We start from the raw sequence: 14,516 nt of genomic DNA, 5'->3' as shown, positions 1-14,516 counted from the left end.
GACTAAAGGGTCAGACCCGCGAGACAGCGGCCAGCGTGTCTTCTTATCCATGCACGTTACACATGTTTCCTGTTTATGGAGCTGTTTCTGCGCAACATGCCGCCCCACGTCCAGACTGCGCTCGCTAACTCCACCATCACTGATCCCCGTGAGCTGGCAAAGGAGGCTGACCGATTCTTCGTCACTACACAACGTTCCTCCCATGCCGGGGTGCTGGCTCCTACCTTCACTGGCCCCCCGCCGACATCGCGGGCGCGGCCCGACGGTGGCGCCACAGCGTCAGACCGCTACAAGCCCTCTGGACTCTGTATGTACCACGCTCGATTTGGTGCGAACGCTAGACGGTGCCGTTCCCCCTGCAACTACAGGCCGACGGGAAACGAGAGGGCCAACACTCAGTAGTGGCCATGAGTGTTGGTGATACGAGCAGGCTACTCTTCATCCTCGACACCATCTCCGGTCGGCGATTTCTCTGTGACACGGGCGCACAGAGAAGCGTGCTCCCTGCTACTGACGTCGACATCATGGGCGGGGAGCGGGGCCCCCAGTTGGCGACGGCTGACGGCAGCCCTATCCACACCTACGGCGTGCGGTCTGTAGAACTGTGTTTTGGTGGACAACGTTTCACGTGGGAGTTCGTCATGGCCAATGTAGCGCTTCCCCTCCTCGGAGCTGATTTTTTGTGCGCTTACGGTTTGCTAGTGGACATTCAGAACAGCCGTCTGGTCAACGCCTTAACCTTCTCCTCCTTCGCATGTACGCGGAGGGAAGCGGCCTATGCAGGTCTAGCCAACTCTCTCTCAGAGGCAGACAAGTTCAACCGCCTCCTCGCTGAGTTCCCTGACCTCACCCAGCCTACCTTCTCTGCACCCACCGCTAAGCATGGGGTGGAGCATCACATTGCTACGAAGGGGCCCCCGGTCTACGCCAGAGCCAGGCGTCTCGACCCCGCCAAACTCGCCATTGCCAAGTCTGAGTTCGAGCACCTGGAACGCATGGGGATCATCCGCCGCTCTGACAGCCCGTGGGCGTCCCCACTCCACATCGTCGCTAAGCCTGATGGAGGTTGGCGCCCATGCGGGGACTACCGCCGACTAAATGACGCCACCACGCCCGACCGCTATCCTGTCCCGCATATCCAGGACTTTTCTGCAAACCTGTCTGGCAAACGCGTCTTCTCAAAAGTCGACCTGGTCCGTGGTTATCATCAAGTTCCCGTGCACCCCTCGGACATCCCAAAGACAGCGGTGACTACCCCATTCGGCCTATTTGAATTCCTACGAATGCCATTTTGACTCAAAAACGCGGCCCAGTCCTTTCAGCGGCTGATGGATTCAGTGCTCCGTGGCCTTCCTTTCATCTTCGTCTATTTGGACGACATACTCATCGCCAGCGCCTCCGAGGAAGAACACCTGCCCCATCTTCACGCCCTCTTCACACGCCTCAGCCAGCATGGGCTGATCGTCAACCCGGCGAAGTGCCGGTTCGGGCTGACGGCCATTGATTTCCTCGGGCACCGTATCACTGGGAACGGGGCGGTCCCCCTGCCCTCAAAGGTGGAAGCGGTGGCGGCCTTTCCGCGCCCCCAAACAGCTCGCGCGCTCAGGGAGTTCATCGGGATGGTGACATTCTACCACCGCTTCATTCCCCGAGCCGCCTTTATCATCCGGCCACTGTACGAGGCGCTGAAAGGCAAGTCCCCCAACCAGGCGGTCGACTGGACAGCAGAGCGGGACCGTGCGCATCCTTCACCTACAGCGCCTATTTCCATAACCACGGATGCATCGGACTATGCTGTTGGTGCGGTTCACGAGCAGTGGGTGGGTGGGGGGGCTTGGCAGCCTTTGGCCTTTTTCAGTCGCCAGCTTACACCCCGAGAGCGCAAGTATAGTACTTTTGACAGGGAACTCCTCGGTCTCTGGCTCGCCGTCCGGCATTTCCGGTTCCTGCTAGAAGGCCGCGAGTTTACTGCGTACGTGGACCACAAGCCCCTCATGTTTGCCATGTCCAAGACGGCCGAGCCATGGTCCGCTCGCCAGCAGCGACAACTCTCCTACATTTCGGAATTCACTACCGACATCCAGCACGTCGCTGGTAAGTCTAACCAGGTAGCTGACTGCCTCTCTAGGGCAGTGATTGGAGCGGTCCACCTAGGCCTGGACTATGCACAGATGGCCGCTGACCAGGCCACGGACCCGAGCATCCTCCGTCTCCGGACCTCCGACACGGGGCTCCACCTGCAGGACGTTCCTTTCAGGGACACAGGTGTCACCCTCCTGTGTGATGTCTCCACAGGACAGCCCAGGCCCATCGTCCCGGACAGCTGGAGACGCCCCGTGTTTGAAGCTGTGCACGGCCTCTCTCATCCAGGCGGTAAGCCATCCGTGCGCCTGACCTCTGCTAAGTTTGTGTGGGAGGGACTTAAGAGAGACGTGAAAGAGTGGGCCGACTCGTGTGTTGCCTGTCAGCGGGCTAAGATACACCGCCACATTAAGGCGCCCCTGGAACGCTTTGCAGTGCCGGAGAGACGATTTGACCATGTCCACGTCGACCTGGTTGGTCCCCTACCCCCCTCCCATGGGTTCACCTACCTCTTCACTGTGGTGGACAGGACTACGCGCTGGCCTTAAGCTGTTCCCCTGGCATTCACGACGTCTGCTGATGTGGCCTGGGCTTTTATTGGGTCGTGGGTCTCACGTTTCGGCACGCCTTCCGACCTTTCATCTGACGGCGGGCCACAGTTTACCTCAGAGCTATGGAATGCTGTGGGTGAGGCTCTGGGCGTCAAGCTTCACCGCACTACCGCCTACCACCCTCAGACGAACGGCCTATGTGAGCGCTTCCACCGGTCCATGAAGGCTGCGCTTCGGGCTACTCTCAAGGACTGCAACTGGGTCGACAAGCTCCCATGGGTCATGCTGGGCCTGCGGCTGCCCCGAAGGAAGACCTACAAGCCTCCTCTGCGGAGCTGGTGTACGGCACGCCGCTGCGAGTCCCAGGCGATTTCATGCCCAACGCAACGCGTCCCTGGTCAGCTGTGGACCAACGAGCCTCCTTGCTGGACGGGGTCAGAGCTTTCACACCCGTCCCTACCGCCCAACACGGCGCTCCGGTGTCCCAGGTGCCCCCAGGTCTGCAGTCAGCGGACTACGTGTTCATCCGTCACGACGCACACCGCCCCCCTCTGCAACCCCCTTATGGCGGCCCCTTCCGCGTCCTGGAACGGGGAACTAAGCACCTGGTGGTGGATTTTGGGGGCACGGCCGAGCAGGTTTCAGTGGACCGAGTTAGCCCAACCTCCTCGTCGCGGTCGTCCCCCGGCTCCGCGTTCTCCCCCCGTGGATGCCCGCGCTGCCTCTTCTGCTTCTCAGGCCGACCTCCACAGGCCCGCGTCAAGGCCTCCCAGAGACACTCTGGCCCCTGTTACCCGGAGTCGCCGCGGACGGCCTGTCGGCCCCCCCGCGCCTGCCTGACTTCGATTACTAGGGGGAATTCTGGGGGGGGGGGTCATGTGGGGGGACACGTATTGGGGATAGAATTCACCCCAGGAACTAAGGGTTAAATCAGGGTTGCCCTGGCAGGTTAACGCAGGGTTAAGTTATGGTTGTTCAGCCAGTTTTCTGGTTAGTCTTGCCGCCTCCGCTCAGTCGAGCTGTGGTTTTGTTGTCTCTCTGATTTACCGTTAATTAAAGAAAGTTGCCTACACGGCTAAAGTGTGAACCTACGGTCTTCTCCGTTCCTTTGGCTCTACACTATCATTCTTTGGGCATACCTGTCATCCAGGTGGAAGTAAATTAACAAAGACAGCGATTTTGGGAACTACACGAGCAAAGCGCAAGAGAGGCTGACCAAAAAGGCAGTATCATGATGACATCAACGAATGGCTTAGTCTGAAAATATCGGAGGCAACAAGATCAGCTCAGGACAGAAAGAACCGGAGGAGACTTGTTTGGCAAGCGTGTCATCCTGATGGTGCTGGCAACCCTCGCTGACGAGGAGGCCTTGAAGAAGAAGGGAAATGATAGACTGACTCCGTTAATAGACTGACTCCGCTAATCAGCACTCCCAGCAGTACAGGGTCGCTACAACACCATCGGCTAAATAAAATAGATCATGGACTAGACTAGGCACATGTCCAATACGTGGGTAAGTCAGTGGCTTGTATAAAATATAACTGTATAGTACTATGGCGAGCCGGCGTGGAAGAACGAGTCGAGAGGCAGAGATCTCCTTTTAATCGCAACTCCCGTGCCGCATACACTGCATGACCCCCGGGGGCGCTCGTTTGTTACACATCAACCACAATTAACAACAAATCCCCCCCCCCGACCTAAGAACCGGCGACATTAGTCCGAGTCGTGGTCCAACAGTGAAGTCAGTCAGTAAAGGGTCTTCTACTTAGTCCGAGTCGAACCTCCAAACAAACAACACAACAATAACCACAACATGAATACAATATCACTAAAACACAGTTTAACATAACATGAACGTTAACGGTCCCATCAGTCCTTGCGCTCCTCTAGCGCAGAACCGCGCCGACAGTCAGCGACCACCTCCCCCGGTCGCTACAGTACATGACTATAAAATTATCGTTTTCCTTTGAGGTTATGTTGGTTAACGTAAATATATAACTATAACTTACATATAACTATAAAATAGTAGTTTTCCTTGGAGATTATGTTGTTACGGAACAACTTCACCCATCAAATATAGCCTCGTATAGTCATGATGCTATTTTCATCTTTAAAATGATCACTAATATTATTTCTTTTTAGTCATCGATCAGGTGTCCAATATATTTACATGACCCTACTTCAGATTTTTTCCTTCTTGTTGATATCACTGTGCTACATAACCGAAGAGGTGCTGATAATTGAAATGACCTCAATTTGGTGTTTGGCTGTACAGGTTTCGCGTGACTGTCGTTCGGATATTCTTGGTCCTTGAGACTTGCCGTACCGTAGTTTGCGTCAGCAACGTTCTGCGCGTTCATTTAAATTTGGCGGTTAGTTGAATGTTGTAAGAGTTTGGGATACCAAGTTTCAGTTAAGAGAGATGGATCGGTATGTTTTGGATATGGTCAATGAATTGCACAGCATTTTTTTGGGTTTTAGAACAGTTGCTTAAAGCTTTGCGAGTTTGATGATGGCCGATAGACCCAATTCGCTGTAAACGTTAGTGTTTTGTTTAGCATTGGGTGTTTAGCATCGGTAGCTAGTCGCCTCCGCTGTTGTGGTTTATTGACGAAATTGTATTCGTTTGCCTCATTGTCGGCTTATTATTATGGCCATTTGTGTGCTAAAGCCCATGACATTTAATATTGAGATCACTGAATTGAGTCGATTCTCAGTTATCAGATTGCCATTATTTGACACGATAGTTAACGCTAACGGTTGGGCTGCACTTGTTGCTAGGCAGCGAAGTCAGACGACTAAAACAAGGATATGTACAACGATGAGCTTAAGGAGGTTTATACACCACACGTTCTTAGCGATACCTGTATATAATTTCTTTTCTTTTTTTATGTCAGAGGAAGGTTGAGCCGAACATCTAGAAGACAGTCTGATCTGCCTATGAGGGTGGCAGACACCAACAGAATGAGCATGGCGTACGTCACACCGCAGAGGTTCGTTTGTATATATCTACTAATTGATTAGTCTACCTAACACCAACATTTCAAGGATGAACTTTTTGGCACTTTGACCTTTTACAATGTCAATTAGAACTAACATATATATATATATATATATATATATATATATATATATATATATATAACTTTGTAAAAAGAAACACTCGATGTATATTTTGTGTGTGTGTGTGTGTGCGTGTGTGTGTGTGTGTGTGTGTGTGTGTGTGTGTATATAAAAGAGAGAGAGAGAGAAATCCCCAACAAATGAGCATTTTAAACTCAAGCAAGCTGCTGAATGTAGATCTGAATATCGGCAGATTTTCCAGGACATCAGTAATTTATATTAAAATGGCATCGTCAGGTCGAGTATCCTCGGATATTGAAACAAGGGCTTGTCTAAAACCATGGTCCATGCCGATATTGTGGTTGGCTCATATTTCAAAGATAAAAATTGTAAAAAGTTTTTATGTCATCACTTTATCATTGGCGAAGTTGGTGGTCTTCATTTGTTACTTTCCTTGATTCATCACACTTCTTTTTTTGTGTTTTGGTGACTCCATGAAGAGTACTGTGTACATATGTATAAACCGTGACACTACTTACAGAAAACCTTCATTTGGAAAGCTTAACGTCCCCAAACCCCAATCTGTCACCTCTGAAAAGCGGACCAGCTTCTTCGGTGCTCGGTATGTTAAGTTCCACAAAACAGAATGCAGACAAAGAGATGTTAATTGGTGTTTTTTGTACCGTAACTCATACAAGGATAATGCTAAATTAGTCTACTTTTCGGATATTATAGTTCCCATAGAGCCATGTTTTTCCCATGTATATGTTTTTATTGTTTTTTTTTATCCTATTTTATCTTCAATAATCAACATTGTAACTAAATTAAATTCAATTTGTTAGGTGCAAGGTAACATTGTGCGCTTAATACTGCAGGACTAGTGGAATGGGTTTACCTTGCAACAGCACCCTGGGAGGGTTTGGAGGAGCTGAGAAGGTCAAGGACACCAGACCCCTGCACGATAAAGGCTTTGTTCAGCAATGCATCAGACAACTGTGTGATGTATGAACACTAACTATTACGGATGGGTGGAATTAATTGTTTAGTTGTTTAAATGTATGGAAATCTGCTAAATGATGTCAAATATGCTCGTCATTTAAATGAATCACTTTTGTATTGGAAGAAATGAGTTAAACTGCATTGCCAGGAAGCGTTACAGTGTGCATCGCAAACATTTCAAAGGGCTATGAGCTGAAATAGTCTTGTTTTCGGTCTGTAATTGTGCCCAAATAAATGGTTGGCTATAACTTATTCTCTTAAGCTGAATGTCATAGCAATATGTTTCTGAAATGAAATACACGTAATATTCCTTCTGAATAATGCCTCACCTCACTTATGCCAGATTTAAATTTGCATATAAAACCTTGTTTATACAGCCTATAAAATGGCCTACATAACTGAACAAATTATCATTTAAAAATCGACCGTTATTGCTAATGTAATAATGTAATGCTCTAGTTATGATTTTTATAGATAAACCAAAATCGGATATTAAAATGTCCATCACCACTCTGTTCCTATCACTATTTCCCTCTCTGTACTTGGTGTACATCAGCGTTTCCCAACCCAGTCCTCAAGGAACCCCTATCCTGCAGATTTTCATTGTAACCCTGCATAGGTAGCCCTGCTTGTACTTACTCAACCAATCATCTCACAGCACTTAATTATGCAAGGTGTGCAACATATGACATAATTCATTGCTGATTGGTTGAATAACTACAAACAGGTACCTATTCAGGGTTGCAAAGAACATCTGCAGGATAGGGCTTCCTTGAGGGCTGGGTTGGGAAACACTGGTGTACATACATATTTTTACTTGATTTGGTTATTTAGTATATTTTTGCATGATGACACATTGAAGCTGCCATGCTTCTGTCTGGCATGTGTCAAACCTTTATCCCTCATGGCGTTAACTCATCTCAGTGTATACTCGTATTGATGAATTTTAAAGAAAAAAAAAGTGGTTTAAGTAATTTAAAATTGCAATCAAATCCCTCAGTCACCCACAGTATAGACTTACTTCCCATAGAGCTGCAGAGTACCATAGCAAGTGTACAACCCCTGTGTCCATGATATGCATGTGTTATAACCCAAAAATACTAAGAGTTTACTGTTGCATATCCTGTCTGCATGCACTGCTTCACATGGCGCCATGTCTGCAGATCAATCCACCTTGATATTGTTTTAATTCTCCCCAGTTCTTGTCAGAGCATGGTTTCCCAGGCTCTGTGTCAGCCAAGACCCTCCAGTCTCCTTCCACCAAGGAGTTCCTTAAGATGTTTGAGTTCATTTATTGCCAACTTGACCCGACATTTCTAATGCCAACCTCAAAGGTTGAAGAGGAGGTGCCACGTATCCTTAAAGACCTGGGGTAAAATGTTCTTGCTTTTCTACAAATGTGTAGAAATAATCCTAGAGTGATTCCATTTAAAAGGAATTCTCAGTGCTGTAACTTTACTCTGTGATATCAAGCTGTGCAAAATAGGGCCTGTAATTATGATCCCTAAATGAGTCAATGACATACTGTATTTACTTGTTATGGAATATGAAATGTGCGCCTACCTGCACAATTGCTGTGTTTTCTCAAACTTGTTATCTCATGACCTCAGTTAAATTCTTTCTCACCCCAGAACCAAGGCTCATTAAAGTGTGTTAGAACCACTTGGAAATGAGCCTTATAAGTCTTAGTTTTGTCTCTTGTCCGATAGTTTAATCAGTCCTCCTAGCTGACTGGCTGTGACTGTCTCTTTCCCCCTTTGATTTTCTCTTTTTGTTTAAGGTATCCATTCGCTCTTTCTAAAAGCTCCATGTATTCTGTTGGAGCGCCACACACTTGGCCGCAGGTCCTTGGGGCTCTTATTTGGCTTATTGACACTGTCAAGGTAAGTGTAGTGACTGTCAGAGTGAGTGCTTATTGCTATTTGGATTGAGATTCTTAACAGATAATTAATATGTAAAGGAAAATTATGACTCCTGATCTCCAGATAGCCTCTTAATGATTTCCATTTCTCATCTGGTGCTGTGCATTAACATTTTAGTACATCAACTGAAACATGAACCTTTGTGTGTGCCAGATCTATTTGTCTATAAGTAAGCAGCAGCTTAATGACTTTTCTGAAGACATGAATATCGAGGATGGCGCTGAATATAATAAAGTAAGGACTGCACATTTTCTCAGTAAAGCAATGCATAGAACCCAAAAGGCAGTGTTTATACTTTGATTGAAGTGGTTTAACAGACACTTGAATCAGCTACTTATATTTAAGCAAGGGGGTTGTATCTCCCTCTATTCCTGTATTTCAGAATCATGTTTATTGGCCATGGTTTGCACATATATGGAATTTGACTCCAGTTTTGTGGCTCTCTCAGTGTACATAACATAGAATAACAACACAACAGTCTTCATATTGAAGATTGTTGTGTTGTTATTCTATGTTATGTACACAGATATATATATATGTGTGTGTGTGTGTATGTATGTGTGTGTGTATACTATATATATATACACACACACACACACACACACACACACACACACACACACACACACACAAGCATTGACTTATACATTTCTTTGGTCTTGTTGATGAAGCTCTTCCTAGATTACACTGCTGAGGGATATGCCAAGTTCATGGAAGGACAAGATACATTTGAAGAAGAGGATGAGGCATACTTTGCTAAATTAAGTAAGAACTCGGTGTGTGTGTGTGTGGGGGGGGGGGTGTCACATACCTCTCAGTTCATAATCCTGTCGAGTTTTGTTGCTGAACATCTAAATTATGGATTTCACTAAATTTGTTTCTACAGAGAACTAACCTCTTTTAGAGATCTGGAAAATGAGCATTTTAGTTGATACATTTTCAGTTTTTGTTAAGAATTTATTTTTTTATTGACACAATTAGCTTGCACTTGGCTATTAGCTTCTACTAAATTAACACTGGTATAGATGTAAATGTGTAAAAAAAGAAAAGAAAAGTGGAATATTAAAAAAAAAACTTGGTGTCTACGTGTGTGGTTGTTTGACAGAGAAACTTTACAATGTGGATGAGGTCCTGTTGTCCTCAATGGAGGAGAAGCACAGGATACTGAGTGCTGAGGTGGAGCGCCTTGAGAAAGAGAATCAGATGGTGAGGGGCATTAAGGTGTTTTTTACCCCCCCTTATTCACATAAGAACAATCACCAGTGTTATTATGTACTCATAAAATATTAACTGTCTTCTACTATTTAACAAGACCGTATGAACAAATTGTGCTCCTGGGAAGTCCAGTCCACAAGAATAACTCCTTAAAAGTTGATTATAGGTTTTTGCCTCCATGACTAGATTCCTTCACTGCCATTTACACAGTATTGTTGAAACTGCATTAATTCTTCATTTGAGGGGTATCACACTTTACTGAAAAGCATCATCAGGCTTTTGCTTTTGTACAGTTGCCTGTTTTCTTGAAGTGCTTAAGGAGGCAACATTGGGTTTGGTTTAAAATATTTTCTTTCTGTATTTGAAATGTATTACATTGTTGTTATTGCAAGATGTAAACTTTTCTCTTTTTTTGGGCATTTTCCCCCTTTTTTCTCCCCAATTGTATCCGGCCAATTACCCCACTCTTCCGAGTTTCCGAGTCTGTTTCGATGTAAACTTGATGCTAATCACAGTGGTGTCATTGACCCAAAATGACAGAAGCAGTGATGAAGGGAAATAAGAAGGGGCGTCCGGGTAGCTTGGCGGTCTATTCTGTTACCTACCAACACGGAGATTGCCAGTTCGAATCCCCGTGTTACCTCCAGCTTGGTCGGGCGTCCCTACAGACACAATTGGTGGTGTCTGCGGGTGAGAAGCGTGGGTGTGTGTCCTGGTCGCTGCAGTAGCGTCTCCTCTGGTCGGTTGGGGGTGCCTGGTCAGGGGGGAGGGGGAACTCGGGGGAATAGCTCCCATGTGCTCCGTCCCCCTGGCAAAACTACTCACTGTCAGGAAGAAGCAGCTGGCGACTCCACATGTATTGGAGGAGGCATGTGGGTGGAGCAGCGATCAGGCCGGCTCGGAAGAGTGGGGTAATTGGCCGGGTACAATTGGGGAGAAAAAACGGCGGGGGGGGGGGTCTAAAAAAAGAAAAAGAAGGGAAATAAGAATTTTAAAGAATGAATTAATCTGAACCTCTGATCTCCTCCACCTTGCTAGGACCCACTGATGAGCAAGAGGATGGAGAAATTGAAGCTGCAAACAGACCTTAAGAAGCTCCAGAGTTACCGTGGCAGCCTGGAATCCTTCAAAGCTAACCTGGAATGCAAAGCCTCAGAACTGAACAAAGAGATTGAGGGAACTGGTAAATGAGAAATAATTCAGGGATATCAGGCACTAATTCAGCAGACCATATACATATACACACACACACAAACACACACACACACACGTATATATATGTTTGTATGTATGTATGTATTATATATATAAAACTTTGTTAAAAGAAACACTCAACAGTAGGGAAAGTGCTCAACAAATACGGAGCAAAATAATCCAGTGAGTCAAGTAAATTCTTTTTGAGACAGTACAAGCCCGTTTTCATTCCATAAGCAATCATCAGCTGTCAATAAAGCTACTCGGGAAATAACATACCATTTACTACCTCGTCATGCACATCACGTGCACAACGTCCAATGGGGAAGGGAGAGGTGCGACATTCAAAAACACGTGATCGCTAACAGGCCAGTGGGGGGGAGGGAAGGTGTTGGTATTTGTCTATTGGCATGATTTATTTAGAATTACAAAATAGGTGCAATCTATGTCTAACTGAGGAAGACATTCAATAGGAGCACCATTAAAATTAGTTACAGCTGCATACCTAACATTCAACAAATAATATCGTCCCACAACACAAGAATCATGAACAAATCAATGACACCATCACAATCAGACTCCCCCAACTGAACCTGCCATGTGAGCGACTCATGTCTCCTCGAAAGAAAATGCCAGATGAAAGGAGTTATCTACCAAGCTACAATGACGAGAAATGACAACGGCAAAATAGAGACATACGTTTGTCTAACAGAAGCAACAATCAAAAGAGGCTTAATGCACACGTGTGTAGCTTTAGAAACAACCATTTAAAGAATGTAATATCTTTAAGCCGTTATATTTGGTCACTGGCGGACAGAAACATTAATTATTCAACCACCTGGGAAATCCAAACCATATTCAACCAGTAGTAAAATGTGCAATCTGTATGTCTAACTGAAAAATATTTTATCATTTGCAAACCAGAAATGTCCACATTGAATAACAGGAATAAATCGACCAACAGTTGCAGACATAGATATAAGCACCTATTTTGTAATGATAAATAAATCATGCCAATAGACAGACACCCCCCCCACATTGGACCGTTAACGATCACGTGTTTTTGAATTTTTGAATATCGCACCTCTCCCTTCCCCATTGGATGTTGTGCACGTGATGTGCATGACGAGGTAGTAGATGGTATGTTCGTTCCCGAGTAGCTTTATTGACAGCTGATGATTGCTTATGGCATGAAACAGGCTTGTACTATACCAATCCATCCATTATCCAAACCGCTTATCCTGCTCAAGGTCGCAGGGATGGTGGAGCCTATCTCAGCAGTCATTGGGCGGGGATGGTGGAGCATATATGTGTGTGTGTGTGTATGTGTGTGTGTGTGTGTGTGTGTGTGTGTGTGTGTGTGTGTATATATATATAACCGTTAAAAGAAACAACAGTAGGAAAAGTGCTCAACAAATAAGGAGCAAAATAATCCAGTGATTCAAGTAAATTCTTTGAGACAGTACAAGCCTGTTTCGTGCCATAAGCACAGCTGATGATTGCTTATGGTATGAAACAGGCTTGTACTGTCTCATAAAGAATTTACTGGAATCACTGGATTATACATCATATATATAGAAAATAATACCCCAACAACTACCACTACTTTCCGCTGCTTCCGTTAGAGGTTGTCACAGCGGATCATTCGTTACCATTTCTTCCTGTCCTCTGCATCTTCCTTTGTCACAACAGCCAAAATATAATCACAAAATGTAATTCAATTTAAACCTTCACAGCCCCCCTCCCCAACACACACACAAACATTTATAACCACAATCTGAATGAGAATCTGTTTTAATTGGCCAATAAATCCACCCATACAAGGAATTTAAGGGTAACTAAACCCTCCACCATTTTAGAGAGAGTGCTGACATATACAGGTTAAAAACTATGTAAAGGTTACAAACAAGACAAGCTGGCTTTGGTACTCAATGTAAGCATAGCAGGATAAACACAGCCGCAGATAATAACATTGGTAATGGATCTGTTTGATTTAGGAGTACAAAGATCAGCCTGGCATGTTTGTAACTTTTACATGGTTCTTAACCTGTAGATGTCAGTTTCTACTACTTTTGGCGGCTCCCGTTAGGGGTCGCCACAGCGGATCATCCGTTTCCATTTCTTCCTGTCCCCTGCATCTTCCTGTCACACCAGCCACCTGCATGTCCTCCCTCACCACATCCATAAACCTCCTCTTTGGCCTTCCTCTTTTCCTCTCCCCTGGCAGCTCCATATTCAGCATCCTTCTCCCAATATACCCAGCATCTCTCCTTCACACATGTCCAAGCCATCTCAATCTTGCCTCTCTTACTTTGTTTCCAAACCATCCAACCTGAGCTGTCCCTCTAATATAATCGTTCCTAATCCTGTCCTTTTTCATCAACTCCCAATGAAAATCTTAGCATCTTCAACTCTGCCACCTCCAGCTCCACCTCCTGTCTTTTCGTCAGTACCACTGTCTCCAAACCATATAACATAGCTGATCTCACAACCATTTTGTAAACCTTCCCTTTAACTCTGGTTGGTACCCTTCTGTCACAAATCACTCCTGACACTCTTCTCCAACCATTCTGCCCTGCCTTCACTCTCTTCTTCACCGCTGTTTTGTACTTCCTGTTACTGTGGACAGTTGATCCCAAGTATTTAAACTCGTACGCCTTCGTCACCTCTACTTGTATCCTCACCATTCCACTGTCCTCCCTCTCATTCATGCATAGGTATTCCATCTTGCTCCTACTGACTTTCATTCCTCTTCTCTCCAGTGTATACCTCCACCTCTCCAGGCTCTCCTCAACCTGCACCCTACTTTCGCTATAGATCACAATGTCATCTGCAAACATCATAGTCCACGGAGACTCCTGCCTGATCTTGTCCATCAACTTGTCCATCAACATTGCAAACAAGAAAAGGCTCAGAGCCAATCCTTGATGTAATCCCACCTCCACCTTGAACCCATATGTCATTCCAACCACACATGTCACCATTGTCATACTTCCCTCATACATATCCGGCACCACTCCTACATACTTTTCTGCAACTCCCAACTTCCTCATACAGTACCACACCTCCTCTCTCAGCACCCTGTCATATGCCTTCTCTAAATCCACAAAGACACAATGTAACTCCTTCTGTCCTTCTCTATACTTCTCAATCAACATTCTCAAATCAAACATTGCATCTGTATTGCTCTTCCGTGGCATGAAACCATACTGCTGGTCATTAATCATCACCTCTCCTCTTAACCTCTTAACCTAGCTTCTGTTACTCTTTCCCATATCTTCATGCTGTGGCTGATCAACTTTATATATACTTTATATATGCCCCGATAACTAATTGGGGTGTGTGTGTACAAAAGTATTGGGACACCTGGCCATTACACCTACAGGAGCTTTTATGATATCCCATTCTAAATCCATAGGCATTAATATGGAGTTGGTCCCCCCTTTGCAGCTAGAACAGCTTCCACTCTTCTGGGAAGGCTTTCCAAAAG

General features: G+C 45.7%; 1 protein-coding gene across 1 annotated transcript in view; it reads left to right on the top strand.

The window, feature by feature from the left end:
- Positions 1-4,983: 4,983 nt before the first annotated feature.
- Positions 4,984-14,516, top strand: part of ndc80 (NDC80 kinetochore complex component) — a 31,480-nt gene continuing 21,947 nt past the window's right edge. The window contains exons 1-10 of the mRNA XM_056290135.1: positions 4,984-5,063; positions 5,531-5,626; positions 6,238-6,318; positions 6,572-6,698; positions 7,895-8,067; positions 8,476-8,578; positions 8,771-8,851; positions 9,289-9,382; positions 9,723-9,823; positions 10,871-11,015. Of these exons, the coding sequence (XP_056146110.1) occupies positions 5,056-5,063; positions 5,531-5,626; positions 6,238-6,318; positions 6,572-6,698; positions 7,895-8,067; positions 8,476-8,578; positions 8,771-8,851; positions 9,289-9,382; positions 9,723-9,823; positions 10,871-11,015 (1,009 nt within the window). The 5' untranslated portion in view covers positions 4,984-5,055. The remainder of the gene's footprint in view (positions 5,064-5,530; positions 5,627-6,237; positions 6,319-6,571; positions 6,699-7,894; positions 8,068-8,475; positions 8,579-8,770; positions 8,852-9,288; positions 9,383-9,722; positions 9,824-10,870; positions 11,016-14,516) is intronic.

This window comes from Lampris incognitus, chromosome 1 (assembly GCF_029633865.1).
Source record: "Lampris incognitus isolate fLamInc1 chromosome 1, fLamInc1.hap2, whole genome shotgun sequence".
Lineage (NCBI taxonomy): Eukaryota > Metazoa > Chordata > Actinopteri > Lampriformes > Lampridae > Lampris > Lampris incognitus.
The sequence above is the reverse complement of the archived record's forward strand: the minus strand, read 5'-3'. Positions and strand labels throughout refer to the sequence as shown.